At 38.7% G+C, this 16,609-nt stretch overlaps 1 protein-coding gene across 2 annotated transcripts in view; it reads right to left on the bottom strand.

The window, feature by feature from the left end:
- FGD6 (FYVE, RhoGEF and PH domain containing 6) overlaps nucleotides 1-16,609 on the bottom strand; it is a 108,166-nt gene that overhangs the window by 45,742 nt on the left and 45,815 nt on the right. For both annotated transcript variants that reach the window (XM_032416501.1, XM_032416502.1), the window contains exons 4-5: nucleotides 10,780-10,847; nucleotides 10,664-10,694 (exon numbers count right to left, since the gene is read on the bottom strand). In XM_032416501.1, coding sequence (XP_032272392.1) covers nucleotides 10,664-10,694; nucleotides 10,780-10,847 — 99 coding nt within the window. The remainder of the gene's footprint in view (nucleotides 1-10,663; nucleotides 10,695-10,779; nucleotides 10,848-16,609) is intronic.

Raw genomic sequence — 16,609 nt, forward strand, 5'->3', positions numbered from 1 at the left:
GGTTGGGTAAAACACTCTGCTAGGCTTCAACTTCCTTTATCTTTATTTCTAAGTACTTTCCCTTCAGGGATTCACTGGGCAAATGAAATAGACAAAAAAGATACTGGTTTCTCCCCTGATCTCTTCAACCCCTTGCCTCCAACATATATACATTAACCATAGGCATTTCTTATGCTTCTTGTAAAGGACAAAAACCTTACGTAAAACTTAAAAGTACATGAAAGGATTCCTTTCCTAAAGGATGGTCATTTCAGACAATTCAAATCCTCCTGTGCCGAACAGGTGCCGATAAACCCTTCACTCAGGCTTCAGTTCCTGGGACTAACTTTATTGGTCCAACAGTCACATTGGCCCAAAGGAACCAAGTACTTACAGCAGTAACTAAAGAACTACTTTTACAGCTAATTACTGTAATATAAAATAGAAATTTGTAACTTGCATAAACTCCAATCCAGAAAACCACACAAAACATCTCTAGAAACCAAATGGATATTGGCCAAATTCCACCTCCCAGCAGCTTGTTTCTATTAGCATTCACATTTACTAAGAGAAAATAGAGCTACTTAATGCTTTTGAAAGCCATTAGATTTTTCCATCAGGAAGAACTACAGAATATATTTACATGTCACAAATAACTTCCTCAATTCTAACAATATTCAAAGCACAAACATCTTCTATAGTACTTTCTTTTTTTTTTTTTGGTATCAGTTTAATGATTACTATAACTTAAATGCAAAAATTCCTTGTCCAGCAAAGCAATAAGCACTGCCCTTTCTTCTGGTAGAATAAATAATGAATATGTTTGTCCCCTGGCAGCAAGATGACTTTTATTTTCCAGTTGGAAGGTATTTCCTCAGTCACAGCAGTGAGAGTAGCCATTAAGCAGCTAAGTAGCTTAAGGACCCTATTTGACACGGCTTTTGCCAGACTCTTGCATTCCATATGTCTGCCACCATTGCCAAAAGGGAAACTTGTTTATTTAAGAAACATTCAACAGAGGCCAGCCAAATTCACACTGGGCTGACCAGTGAGAGGGCTGCCTCTAACTAGAGGTGTCTGTCACATTATCGGGCAAAGCATCACTTTTTCCAGCATTACAGGATGATGACAGGTAGCTCTGGATGAACTAGCGGCCCATACTGTCCTTGTTAAAATTATGAGTAGCACGATAAAATATAATAGAAATTTAATAATTAAAAGGGCCAAAGAGGGGCGCCTGGGTGGCTCAGTTGGTTGAACGTCTGCCTTCGGCTCAGGTCATGACTCCAGGGTCCTGGGATTAAGCCCCCCATCGGGCTCCTTGCTCAGCAGGAGGCCTTCTTCTCCCTCTCCCACTCCCCCTGCTTGTGTTCCCTCTCTTGCTGTGTCTCTATCAAATAAATAAAATAAAAAATCTTTAAAAGAGCAAAAGAAGAACAATAGAGACGATAGGAATTTAGAATTTCTATCTACCTATTACAAATTCTTCCTAGGACCCAGGAAGTTACATATTCTTTTTTTTTTTTAAGGATTTTATTTATTTATTTAGAGAAAGAGCATGTGTGCACACATGCACATGCATGAGGGAAGGGGGGAGGAGGAGAGGGGGAGGGAAAGCATCTCAAGCAGACTCTGGGCTGAGCGCAGAGTCCAATGCAGGGCTTGATCTCCCGACCTGAGCCGAAGCCAAGAGTTGGACATTTAACTGACTGAAGCAGCCAGGTGCCCCAGGAAGTCATATATTCTAAGTAGGCATTACTAGGGCCATCAATTAGTCTTCATGGTACCTTTTTGAAAAGAGAAAAGGGCCCCCCTTACCCTAGACCAATGCAACTCACACCAAGGCCTTCATAATTGTACATAGCAGCTCTGGCCCAAAGCTCATTCCCTCACCTCTTGGGTCACCATTCCCTGAAAGCAACCTACTATGGCCCCAGTGCCAGATGTAACTAATTCACACAAGAACTACACGCAGAATCTTTAACTTCTCTGTTCTTCATGAACCTCAACCATTTCCAGAACTGCTGCCACTAGAAGGAGGAAAACATTTTTTTTTTTTTTTTTTTTTAATAAAAAGGATGATTACAACATATGTCTGGTTATTTTTCTAAATGCTAACAGCCAGGATAATTTGGGAAAGTGTGATGACACTTCAGAGCCAGAGGCAAAACTATTTTGGGGCAGAGGAATTTAAATTCCCCAACACCTCCTTGACTAAATCAGCGAGGATGCAAGACCACACGACTGGCACTTCAAAAATTAGATCCAGAGTATACTTTTCCACACTGGAAAAGCTGGGTAATTAAAATGGAAGGGGTGTGGAAACGGGTGTGAAAATGTGAGGCAAGCAATAGAGTTTACTGATATCAATCACATGTACTTCAGTCTATGCTTCCAACATAAAACCCACCAAAGATTCTGTATGTAAAATGGAACCACCTACACTCCAGTTTCTCATTACAGTAACCAAATGTCTGTTCAACTTGGCATTTTTAGAAATAGAATAGGCTCCTGAATTATAAAGCATATCACAATATTATTCTTAATAATTCCCAGAAAATCTACAAATGAGAACCAGATCCAACTTCTAAAACACATTCAGTTCCTTTGAGGTAGTAACATACTAGCCTTACAAGCTCTGATCACTTGGGCAAGACCTAAGCAAAAACCAATGCAAATAAAATCACGTATGAACATCTAAAGCAGTGAAGCACAAAACAGATGGTCTTATTCACCGGGTCAGGCTTTATGTCTCTGGTGCCAAAGAGAAGTAAGTGACTTAATTAAGCTGTACGGACTGGGCTTCCTGACCTGAGGGCATTACTTAACCACTATGATGACACAGCGGATTACAAAGACTAAATGGACATACAGATGGACGGGGAACTCTGCAGGGCTCCCTGCCTTCATAAAGGGCATTAAGAATCACTTCATATTAAGCAAAAGCAAAGCAGCTGTGAAGGTCAAAGAGCTATGATAAATATGCAGAAAGGGGTGTGAAACTATGAAGTAAATGTAGACGGGGTAGAAAGTACTAACATTAGCAATTTGATTTTGTTATTAAATTAAAATATCTGACCAATGAAATGATTCCTCCCTCTCGGTACGCTCAGACCTGGTGATATTATGCATAGTCATCAATGCATGCAAACTGTATAAAACATGACCAAAACCAATCCTTTATCTCCAGTCTCTAACTCCCTTAACAACATTAACAGACAATCATCATAATATATCCTAAGTGACCAATATCTAGCTTTATTTTCCTCTTTAGATGATGAAAAACTAGAATTTCTCTGGTTTTTGGACCAACTGAAGGAATTCTGAAAACAAGCTCATATACTCAAAGATATACTACTATTCCCATGCTAGAAATGTCAAGTAATAATTTTTAATCAATTTCTGAACAATCACTAAGTGCAAGGTCTCAGAGAGACGAGAGTTCGAAGTCTGGCTTTGCCATTTAGTAATGGGTTACGTTTGCCAATTAGTTTTCTTCATTTGATAGGGTTGTTAAGAGGATTAAAATAGACAATTTATGTAACATAGTTTTAGCGTGCTTCAAGGCATACAGAGAGTGCTCAGTAGAAGGCCATTTATTTAAGTAAAGAAGATTTGATTAATAATGATCACATGAATTTCATTTATGATCCACAAGTCCCTAAAACTTTGGAAAGAGAACGCTGAAGTACAGGCATATCATGAGAAGGAAATACCAAAGTAGGGAAAACAAACACCTCAGCAGTAAGACAAAGGGGCTCTTAACAATGAACTTCATTCAGTGAAGGGCAGTCACATGAAGGAAGCTGCTCAGAAAGTAAAGGTTAGGCAGCCATGTGAAGAGATGCTAAAAGAGCATTCTTTACCACTAAAGAACAAATAAATGATCATTAAATGGTTAACAAGACTCAAAAGACAGGGTGTATTCAGTCAGAAAAGGATGAGGTTACTTTAAGACGGGGGGGTGGGGTGGAGGAAACTGTAAGGTTCTGTGAGAAAGTCTTCTTTTTTATAATGCATTTTAAAAAAAGGAAAGATATATTTTAGTTACTAACAGACACATAGATGTCCAAGTAACTTTGCTTCTAACTCTATGGATTTTATTGAGAATCCTTCAAATTTTTAAGGTGTGTCCCAACCTAAAGAAATGAGTGAGGCAAAGATGCTTGGTTACTACTTTACTACTTAATTCTAAGCCCATCTTTGTCAAAAAAAGAGGTCAAAGTCTCTGATCATTCTCTTGCAAAAATATATATATATTTTTAAATCATGCTATTTGAACAATCATAAAATAAATTAATAAGGCTGTTTATTAAACCAGTCTCCCATCAAAGGGAAAATAACGTAACAAAAACAACAAAAAATTTTATCACTTGTACTGAACTATATTAAGTATCTAAGGTGTTTTACCTATAAAATGTGCACTTATATACAATACAATAGCAACCTCTGGATTGGACAACATCTGCTACAACAGGGAAAAACAAATATAAACAACTAGAGTTTTACCAAGTACTATTTTATTCATCAGTTGTCTATCATTCATTCAACAGATATGAATTTACTGGGATTAGAATCAATGAAACATAAAAATCCCTGTCTTCATGGAACTTACCTTCTAGTGGAGGAAGAAACTTAGTAGGGTCTATTTCAGGAACAAACTATTTTGATTGAGTTAAAAGTCTATTTGATAACATCATAATTAAATAGTATGCATTTTAATTTATATAAGTTCTGAATAACAGAGCAATTTATTTTGAAGGCCCTCCACTTACCCTGCAGCTAAAACTATTTAAGTGCTTAACATTTATTTTGCATGATCTCAATTAATCGGCACATCTACTTTATTTTTTTAAAGATTTTTTTTTAAGATTTTTATTTATTTATTTGACAGAGAGATAGAGAGCACAAGTAGGCAGAGCGGCAGGCCGAGGGAGAGGGAGAAGCAGACTCCGACTGAGCCACCCAGGCGCCCTAAAGATTTTTTTTTTTTTAAGTAATCTCTACACCCAATGTGGGACTCAAACTCACAACCCCAAGATCAAGAATCACACACTCCACTGACTGAGCCAGCTAGGTGCCCCATCATCACACCAACTTTATGAGATTATTATTATTCCCATTTTCCAGAAGAAACGAAGGCTTGACTAATTTGCATACGGTGGCAGAGGCAGAATTCTTAACCACTGATCAATTGGTCACACTCATTCATTTTACTAAAAGCCTTCCAATGAAGAGGAATGATGCTAGGTGCTGGAGATAGGATCCCTGCCCTCAGCTAGCTTACATTTTAGTAGAGTAAACCAAAAATAAACAAGTAAACAAACAAATATACAAATTATATTAAATGCCAAGAACATGAAGGGAAAGTGAAAGAGAAAAGGATAGTCAAGGAAGGCCTCTCTGAGGAGGTTGCATTAAGCCCAAACTGGAAGGATAAAGAAAAAACTAGCTATGAACGAAATGAAGAACAAAGATTCCAGGAAACTGCAGTAGCAAAAGCTGTGAGCCAGAATAACCTTAGCACCGAACTAAGAGCTGGAAGGAGGCCTGTATGGCCAGAATGTGGTCAATGAGTGAGAGAACACCCCTCTTTCCCCAGCATCTCATCTTAGCAAGAGGCCAAATCACGTAACACCTTCTAGGCAGAGGGATCCATAATTTAATGACCCAACAAGAGAAAAAGCAATCATTATGCCAAGACAATAACCAGGACTATCAAAAGCAGACTGGGACATAAGGCCATTCTATTCACTAGCCTTGGGGAGTAACGTGGACTTTATTCTTAATGCAATGGGAATCATTTAAAGGGTTTTAAGCAGGAGAGTGACAAGCTCTAATACATATTTTAAGAAAAACTCTTAAAAAGGGAAAAAAAATCATTTAAGAAACAGATTGGGAAAAGGGTGAGAATGGAAACAGGAGTCCCTGTGAGGAGGCTGGAATGGTTGTCTGTGTAAGAGATGATATTCTGGACTCGGTGGCAGTAAAGTGGAAATAGAATCAGTAGGTTTGCTGATGGGTTGGCTGGAGAAGTAAGTGAGAGGGAGAACTAAAGAACAAATCCTAGTTTTCTGGCTTTGGCAGCCGCAGGGATAGCACTACCATTTTGAAAAGGGAAACACTGGTATTGGGTACTGACTTAGAGACACTGTGCCCCACTGGACTTTTTTAGAAATCTAGTTCAGAGGTGCCTGGCTGGCTCAGTCAGTAGAACGTGTGACTCTTGATCTTGGGGTTCCAAGTTCGAGCCCCACGTCGGGTGTAGAGATTACTTAAAAATAAAATCTTGAGGGGCGCCTGGGTGGCTCAGTCGTTAAGCGTCTGCCTTCGGCTCAGGTCATGATCCCGGGGTCCTGGGATCAAGCCCCACATCGGGCTCCCTGCTCAGCGGGAAGCCTGCTTCTCCCTTTCCCACTCCCCCTGCTTGTGTTCCCTCTCTCGCTGTGTCTGTCTCTGTCAAATAAATAAAATCTTGAAAAAATAAAAAAATAAAAAAAATAAAATCTTGAAAAAAAAAAAAAAAATCCAGTTCCAGTCCAGGAGCTCATGGCAGATACTGCAGAGCATGTATCACAATAAAACCCTAATTGTAAAGTCTTGCAACTGCTGCTACAGGCCCAGTTTTTCCTCACAAACACCAGGGAGATGAATCAAAGACCTCAACTGAATATACTGGCTCCTAGAATCTTGAGTTGATTTTAAACTGTATGCCTCCATCCAAGCCTACTTCCTTCCAGTGTCATAATAACTTAAATGATGAATTCTTTAGTCTAGATTTTAAGTTCTTTTTCTATGAGCTATGTCACCTAGTTCAGCAAATTCTAAACAAATGTCAGTGAGCTACAGTGATATATTAAAGTGATACATAAAGTGTTGGTGAGCTGCAGTGACAAATTTAAATTTTAAAAAATATTGGACATATTGCATACTGCAGATACTGAACATGTCTGTCATCATAGAAAGATCTATTAATGCCATTCTAGAGTCTCTAATACAGAAAACTATTCATGGGAAATCACGTGTAACTGAAACAATAGCTTCTCCCAAGCCACTTGGATACCTGGTTTATTTCCAAAAAAAAAAATCCACTGGATTATATAAAAAGCCTGTTATTTAGATATTTTAAATCAGTCATATTCTAGGATATAACACAGACATGAACTCATTTCTATGAAGTCAGATAGCAGTAGTGCTCAGGATTAAAACTATCCATGTACTACCTTTGTGGCGTCCTTTTGGTAGAAGGGTAAATATGAGCTTTAACAGTGTGGTGGGGGTGGTGAAATGAAACAAGAAACTCTTTTGACTTCACCCACGATATGCTGGTAACAAGCCTCTCCTAGTAATGGCTCTCACCTGGCTAATGCTCTGTTGTTAACATTCCCATTACAGCCAGGCTCTGCTGATTTAACATTTGCACATACCAGACAGGATGTTAACATGAGGTTGGCAGATGATCTATTCTCACTCCTACATGAAAGGCTTAAGAGGTTTTGAAAATGTACAAGTCAAGATGGGTTTTAGATGATTCACTCAACACCATCTGGGAAGAGGCCAAGGCCATCCATGAGATCTATCAGACCTGGGATGATACGGGAAATACTTCGCTCTGCTATCCATTCTTTTTTTTTTAAAGCTTTTATTTATTTATTTGAGAGAATAAGAGAGAGAGAGAGAGCATGAGAGGGGGAAGGGTCAGAGGGAGAAGCAGACTCCCTGCTGAGCAGGGAGCCCGATGCGGGACTGATCTTGGGACTCCAGGATCATGACCTGAACCAAAGGCAGCCACTTAACCAACTGAACCACCCAGGTGCCCCTGCTATCCATTCTTATAGTGTTTATGATTTGTTCCAAAAATACAGGGGTAAGAACAAGATAGTTTTTAATAATCAAATAAATAAACTAATGAAGCTTCTTTGTTTTTGTTAGAGAGAGAGAGAGGGAGCATGCATGAGTGCATGCAGGTGAGCGGGGGGGGGGGGGGGCAGAGGGAGAGAGAGAATCTGAAGCAGGCTCCACACCCAGCACAGGAGCCTGGGGCTCCATCTCACGACCCTGAGATCCTGACCTGAGCTGAAATCAAGAGCTAGCCAGTGACCCCATTAAACTAATGAACTCTTAATTGCTTCTCTACCTACTGGAATCAGAACTTCCTTCATTAAAATGAAGTATTAGTACAGAGGAAAAAAGGCATTTGGAAGGAACAGAATTATAAAGGCTACTGTTTGATAACAGAATGAATTCTCATTCATTGATGTTCTATAAGGAAGATGAAGAAGGTAATGAAAGGCAATTTGAGCACCTATTGTATACTGTGTACAATACCAGGCTCTTTTCACATACTTTATTCCACAGATTCCTCACAACCAGAGAGATCGGTATTTGTATCCCCATCTTACAAATGAGGAAAGCTAGGCCAAAGGGTTAGACTATTTTCTGAAATTCACATAGCTATTAAGAAACAGAATTGGGGCGCCTGGGTGGCTCAGTTGTTTAAGGGTCCGACTCTTGGTTTTCACTCAGGTTATGATCTCAGTGGTCCTGAGGTCGAGCCCTGTGACCGACAGGCTCCCCACTCAGCAGAGAGCCTGCTCAGGGATTCTCTCCCTCTACCCCTCCCCCCATTCATACTTGTGTGCACTCTCTCCCTCTTTCTCTCTCTCAAAAGTAAATAAAGCTTAAAAAAGAAAGAAAGAAAGAAAGAAAGAAAGAAAAGAAAGAAAGAAAGAAAGAAAGAAAGAGCAAACAATGTACTTAAGCAGGATAGGCACCGATATTTTTGCCAACATTCTCAAAGTGCAGTCCTTAAATTGTTATTGGTCTGCAAAGATATTAGTTAGAAGGGTGAATAAGGGATTGGAAACTTTTATGTCACCTTCACATGGCCATGACATTTCTAATGTATTTTACAAAAGTTCTGGTCCAACATGGATTGGAAATTTTAAAATCTAGTCCCTCACCACATTATGAGAAACACTACCCTAGCCTATAAGCACTATGAGGGGTGGGACTCTGCTGTTCATCGTGGAATCTTCGACATACGTTCCATGCAAGATTTGCTAAACTCCTGCACTGAAGTTCCAACTCAAGTTTTTCTGGCTCCATAGAATTGTTTGTCTCCATGAGCTTACCAATTGAATGCTTAAAATTTCCTTAGAGAGGTCCTATTTCTATTTAAACATGTTGATCAGAAAATATGTCAAATAAGTACAATTTGTTTGTCCTACAGATATCCAGAAAAAGGAGGTTTAGCTTTTTTCTTTTTCCCTACAACTGTTTAAACAATAGAGAGGTTCAGTAGAAAATGGAATTTAGGGGCGCCTGGGTGGCTCAGTCGGTTAAGCGTCTGCCTTCGGCTCAGGTCATGATCCCAGGGTCCTGGGATCAAGCCCCGCATCGGGCTCCCTGCTCAGCGGGAAGCCTGCTTCTCCCTCTCCCACTCTCTCCCTGTGTCTCTCTCTGTCAAATAAATAAATAAAATATTTTTAAAAAAAGAAAAGAAAATGGAATTTATTCAGTTCAAAATGGAGTTTATTTTGAAAAGTTATTTATTCATCATGCTATTATGTATTTGAAATGGCGATATACTTCAAACTCAATAAAAAATATCATGCTGTAATTTTTAAAAATGAATTAGAAAGAGAACTAAGCAATACGGTCAAGAGTTATGTAAGAAACTATTCACAGGACAGTAATTTCTCAAAACAAATTATAATGTTAAGAATTGTTTTAGAAAAGGTTTCCAAAACTAGAGATTTTTCACCCAGGAATTACATTTCCAGGTTCCCGTTGTACCACACATAGAGCACAGGGAATCATTTAGTGAATGTGAATCACCCTTAAGTGTACCCCACTTTTCATGTTCACATGTTATCTTTTAAAAGAAAAACTGAAAATAATGATACTCTTAGAGACATTAATGGGTGTGAACCTACCACTTCTCAGTAATTAAGTTTAAGATGATGTTAATAATTATACCATCTAAGTAAATTTTCACTTCAACTTCTTTCTTCATTGTTTCCTCTACCTTACCCTTCTTTTGTTAAGTCTTAATAACTTGCCAAAATATAACTGGAATAAAGTAGGATTAAAAGTGCTTTAACTTCCAATGCATAATGAAACTTGTAAAAACCTGCAGGTACAAAAAAGTGCATGAGAAAAATGAGTATGCTGTCAGACACATCATAATTGTTTCCCAACAGGTTCGTTCAAGTTGACAATTACAAAAACTTAATACAGAACTTTAAAAAGTTAGTTGTAAAAATGTCTATTTTAAGTGTCTATTACTGGGAGCAGATTGAGATAGAATAGTTTTGAACACTGATCGTGACATTCTTTATACATTGCTAGTGCAAAATTCTGATAGACATCTTCTGCAAATGCCCAAGAAGAAATAATATCACTTTAAAAACTCTTTATTATGAACACAGAAAGTTTGGAAACTTTGGAAATATGGATATAAAGGTTCTATTTTTTGGAAATCATCTGGGTATACTACACAGACAATAGAAACATACATTTCAGAAAATATCTATATTCACATACATATGAATGTAAACATGTAACCATATATTAAAAGGATACATATATATACATAAGTTATGCTGAAAATTTTTTGACATAGGGAAAGATGCAAAAGAGGACAGTCTCAGACTTTAAGAAAATATTTGTAGATACTCACAATATGCAAAAGTTTTAACACATCCACAAACCTGTAAAAGACAACAATAAAAGAAATGTTTTAAATGAGCCAATGGGGAAATAAATGGTCTTCTGAATTATAAACTGAATACCTACACCTTCTCTGAGCTCATAATCTCCTTGGCAATATGATGGACTTTACTTTTCATTCCAGTATCTTCATCCTGTGGACAAGAGTGCATTAAGAAAGCATGAACTCATAAAAGAATAATGAAGATCAGCTTTGAGCTAGTCAGATTTAAATTCAAGCTCTGATACTTATAGGTTTCTGATCAGAACACATTTCATACTATATAACATCTCGAATGGAAACATGGAAAACTAGATGCAGTTACTAAAGCATAATACAGGAAGAGCTGAGAGCAATCGGTGATCCTCACCGTTATCAGCACTGGACTATTACAGCACTGGACTGATCAACTGCCCTGAGGAGCCTGAGCCTTGGTAGAGCACAAGCCAATGGTTCAAAACTGAAAAGTCACATTCTGCAGGAGAAATGACTCCTACAGATATAACATAAACATGAGTTCTTCCCAATATCTAACCTAGGAATTCTTCCACTACCCTGAATTTCTTTTCAATATCTGCTGGTAATCATGGCATCTCCTCACAAAGATTCACTGCTAAACAAATACCCAGATATATCTCCCCCTCCCTTCAAGATTTAACAAATCCCAAACATTCTGCAATATCTGGTTTAAAACATTTCATAAGGGGCGTCTGGGTGGCTCAGTCGTTAACCGTCTGCCTTCCGCTCAGGTCATGATCCCAGGGTCCTGGGATCGAGCCCCACATCGGGCTCCCTGCTCAGTGGAAAGCCTGCTTCTCCCTCTCTCACTCCCCTTGCTTGTGTTCCTTCTCTCGCTGTGTCTCTCTGTCAAATAAATAAATAAAATTTAAAAAAAAATTTCATGAAACAAATTGTTATGTATAATGTTAAAGTCTCCCTCCCCCTCCAAGAGTAAATACTAATCTTGCAGTGTGTATTTATCCCTTCCATGTTTTCATATTTTAGTTCAGAAGAACTTAAATATGATATAAAAAAATCCTAACCCTTCCATCAGAATATAAATATTGTTATGCAAAAAATATTCAAGGTAGGCTATGAAACCAACTACTTACAAAAACAATCTTTAAAGAGCAGTTATTAATTTAGAATGCATTAATACTGCATTCTAGTTAGCCTAGGGTATTTTGCCTTGCTACTTGACCTTAGCTCCCAAACTCTATCTTTAGAGGAACAATTAGATAGATGAATTTGATCTCCATCCCCATCATTATTCTGCTCTTCTAAGACAGGTTGTTAAATGACTGTGACCAACAGACTGGATAAGTTTTGCTCAACTGAGCAAGATGCAGCATAAGATACTCAGCTCCATTCACCAGCTAACATTCCTCAGGAAGCAGTCTTAAGCACAGTGTGATCTTGCAGACCATGTATCAGTCGTGTGCTAAAACCATGACTGTGTACACACACTCTCACACACACACACACACACACACACACACACACACACGGATAATTGTTACTTTGAAAAATTTAGCCAAGTCATTGCTTTCCTATTATAATGGGTTTCAGCGCCTGGGTGGCTCAGTCGGTTAAGTGGCTGCCTTCGGCTCAGGTCATGATCCCAGGGTCCTGGGATCCGAGCCCCACATCGGGCTCCCTGCTCAGCAGAGAGCCTGCTTCTCCCTTTCCCTCTGCCTGCCGCTCTACCTACTTGTGCTATCTGTCAAATAAATAAATTTTTAAAAATCTTAAAAAAGGGCACCTGGGTGGCTCAGTTGGTTAGGCGACTGCCTTCGGCTCAGGTCATGATCCTGGAGTCCCGGGATCAAGCCCCACATTGGGCTCCCTGCTCAGCAGGAGGTCTGCTTCTCCCTCTGACCCTCTTCCCTCTCATGCTCTCTGTCTCTCATTCTCTCTCTCTCAAATAAATAAATAAAATCTTTTAAAAAAAAAAATGAAAAACAGGGGGCACCTGGCTGGCTCAGTCAGCAGATCATGAGACTCCTGATCTCTGGGTTGTGGGTTTGAGCCCCACATTGGGTGCAGAGATTACTTAAAAATAAAAATTAAAAAATCTCTAAAAAAAATATGAAAAAGAAACCTAAACCACTGAAAGAACTAAAACCTTAACTCAGCACTCTTATTTTCAAATGATGTGAGGTCCCGTAAAGGTCAAGAGATGCTCTTAGCAGTAGCTTTAAAGAAACCTTGGTACAGGGGTGCCTGGGTGGCTCAGTCAGTTAAGCGTCTGCCTTTGGCTCAGATCATGATCCCAGGGTCCTGGGACTGAGTCCAGTGTCAGGCTCCCTGCTCAGCGGGAAGTCTGCTTCTCCCTCTCCCCCCCTCCACTTGTGCTAATAAATAAAATCTTAAAAAAAAGAAAAAAGAAACCTAGGTACACTATAGACTTGAAGCATTTGACTAGCAGAGCCACCTAAAATGTGCACCATCTTTATACAACGATTTCAAGTAGGTGTACTTTATTTTTGGCATCTCCCTTTTATTTCCTTTTCTCTTTTTAAAGATTTATTTATTGTTTAAGAGAGAGAGCACGCACGCAAGCAAGCTTGGAGGAGGGTGCGGTGCACAGAGAGGGACAGAATCTCAAGCAGAGTCTGCACTGAGTGCAGAGCCCAATACGGACCCTGAGATCATGACCTGAGCCAAAACCAAGAGTTCAATGCTTAACCGACTAAGCCACCCAGGTGCCCCTTCTTTCTTCCTTTTATAACTCTGTGCTGTTAAGTCTCTACTCCAAACATATTTTTCCTCTTTAGGACCTTGCTGAACTGTGTGATGACTCCTAATAAATGTTAGCCCAGCCAGATATCATGCTTCTGTTCCAGCAGGGGACAAAAGTACTTTAACTCAGAAACACAATTACAGTGGGCCTGACATTCCTTATCCATAAAATGAAAATGTTGAACCAACTTTAAAATCTTAAGATTCAAACATTCAGCGTCTCAGGTGTGGCATGGCAAGTCGGTGAGAAAGAGGGTGGCGGCAATTCAGAGGCAGCTCTGGAGCTCGTGACTAAGAAGTATGTGTTTCCTTTCTAGAAGCTGAGACTGTAAACTTTGAGGGGGGAATGAGGAGTACTGGCATAAAGACAGACATGTAGATCAATGGGAAAAAACTGAGGGAAGCAAGCCCTTAAATTTTGTCAATGGATTCTTGACAAAGTTGTCAAGGCAATTCAACGGAAGAAAGGATTTTGTTTTTCAACAAAAGGTTGAAAATTACTGGACCAATTAGATATCCATAAGTAAAAAGATGAATTTATAAGCTAACTGACACCACATAATTAAAAATGTATCCTGGACTTAAATGTAGGAGCTAAAACTCTAAAACTTCCAGAAGAAAACCTTTGTGACCCCGTATAGGGTAACAGTTTTTAGATATAACACCAAAGGCATGACACATAAAAGAAAAAAACACACCGATAAACTGAACTTCATAAAATTAAAACTTTTAGGCTCAAAAAGACACCATAAAGAAAATAAAAAGATAAGCCGTAGGTGGTAAAAAAAAAAAAAAAAAAATACATGCAAACATGGTTCTGTGTCCAGTATATGTAAGATGTGAATAGACATTTCATTAAATATATAAGAATAGCAAATAACTTCATGAAAAGATGCTCAATATAATCAGTCATCAGGGAAATGCACATTAAAACCACAGCGGGATTCCACTTCATACCCACAGAATGGGATTTTAAAAAAATCAGAAAATAGTGGGGTGCCTGGCTGGCTCAGGCAGAAGAGCATGCAACTCTTGATCTTGGGGTCATGGGTTCTAAATTACTAAATTACTAGATACTGAAGTACTAGATTACTAGAAAAATAAGTAAACTTAAAAAAAAATCAGAAAATAGCAGGTGTTGGTAAGGATGTAGATAAAATGGAATCTTTATCTATTGCTGGTGGAAATGGGAGCCTTTATTCATATATTGTGATTGGAAGTTTTAGCTGTCTTCTAATACCACTAAAGGCAGCATTTGCATTTCTTATCCACCTTGTTATTCTGAAATCATTCCAGGAGGAAGAAGTGACCACCATCCTCATGCCATCATTTAAAAATCTATAGTAACTGACTATCCATCATTTGATAGCAAGGTTAGTAAGAGAAAACGGCTCTACCCTCAGCTGATTCATTGCCCTACAGTTAAATGTGAAAACATTACTGGATCATTAGAACCTCCAGGCTGTTCTTAAATTTCAGATTCCCATTGAACTGTCTTGGGAATTCTGATTCTGTAGGTCTGAGATGGGGCAGGAAAGTGGCTGTCATAAGATGAAATTAAGGATAAATTTTTAAAAAGCCCCAGCCTTCAAGAAGAGAATAAGGAGAGCATACCAAATACAAATTTAACTATATATATAACTATGAAATGTGCTGACATCTTGAAGGAGTGAGAGATTGTAACAGGCAGCAGTGTAATTCACAAAGAATAAAGCATCCGATGCCCTTCTGTCACTCCTTAAGCAAGTCATCAAGTGTCTGCATACTAGATACTATAGATACCCACTCATCAAAGTCAGAAACCTGGACTCCTTTCTTCTCCACCTTCTATGATCACAACTGAGTCATCAAGTCCGGATAATTTATCCTTCTGAATGTTTCCTTAAAGCTTCATTGATCCTTACCTCTTCTTTAATACTGCCTCTTTGGTTCTTGCCTACGCTACTGCAGGAACCTAAGTAGTTTCCTTGGCTCTAGATTTTACCCCACTGCAATCCAGTCTCTACACTGCCACCAAAGTGATAGTTCTAAAATGCAAATACAATCACCTTAGTTCTCAGGTTGAAACACATTAGCAACTCCCTATCACCTACGGGCAACAAAGGCCCAAGTTTCCTTTGCCATGTATCTGAGACACTCTATAGTATGTCTAGTTATCTTCACTAGTCCCTTCTTGCTCCCCAACATTATCGTCTCTCCTCCAGCCACACTGGAATCACTTTGCAACTCCAAGTGTGCTGTGCCCTCCATGTCTGTCCCTATATGCCTTTCCTTCTGCTTTGACTTCCCTCCTTATCACTTCTCCCCTCCCCAAAGGTTTCTGCCTGTCATATTCTGACTTATCCTTTAAGATGGCACTCAAAGGTTTTCTCCTTTATGAAAGGCTCCCTTGATATTCTCTCCCCACCACTGTCACAGGACAAATTATTCTCTTATTCATGTAGTATTTACATAACTTAATCCAGTGGATTGTGTTTATTTGCTGATATGTTTAATTGCCTCTAGTTTAGGACCTTATTTACCCTTGTATCCTTCTGTACATAGCACAATGCCTGGTCCACTGTGCAACTGATATGCATGAATAAGCAAATGTGTACAAGGGTGGCTGTCACCTTCTCAGAATCTAAGAATGGAGCACACTGCTTTTGAATATATATGGAGTAACATGAAAATGTAATTAAAAAAACTAATAGGTCATTATAGACATTTTATCATGTAAAAAAAAAGGTAGGGGGTTGGCCTAGGATTAAGGCCTTCTGTGATTCTAAAATTCTAGGAGTCTATGTATTTTATTATCTACTTTACCTTTTAAACTAGGACAACTACAGAGCTATCAAGGGGTAGTAACTACTAGAAAATTATTCAATGAATTACAATCATTTTCAAAGTAGAAAGTCAAAGATAACTAAAAAAAACCAGAAAAAATAAAAAGTTCTGTATTATCTTCACTTGTAAGAACAATGACTTATTCTGACCCAAGTCAAACAGTGATAGAAAAATACACCCCACTGTAAATCCTCTAGAGGCCATATTTGGCATCTCAACATTTCAGTTAATGACAGTCCTCACTTAAATTACATCGCATTTCAAAGCAGATTGCCTGTTAAATAACTGCATCTCCCAGAAGTACCCTGCTGTGGAAGCTGAAACATTAGCCACAAATGAAATTACTTT

The sequence above is a fragment of the Phoca vitulina genome, unplaced genomic scaffold, assembly GCF_004348235.1.
Source record: "Phoca vitulina isolate PV1807 unplaced genomic scaffold, GSC_HSeal_1.0 scaffold19, whole genome shotgun sequence".
In the NCBI taxonomy this organism is placed as follows: Eukaryota; Metazoa; Chordata; class Mammalia; order Carnivora; family Phocidae; genus Phoca; species Phoca vitulina.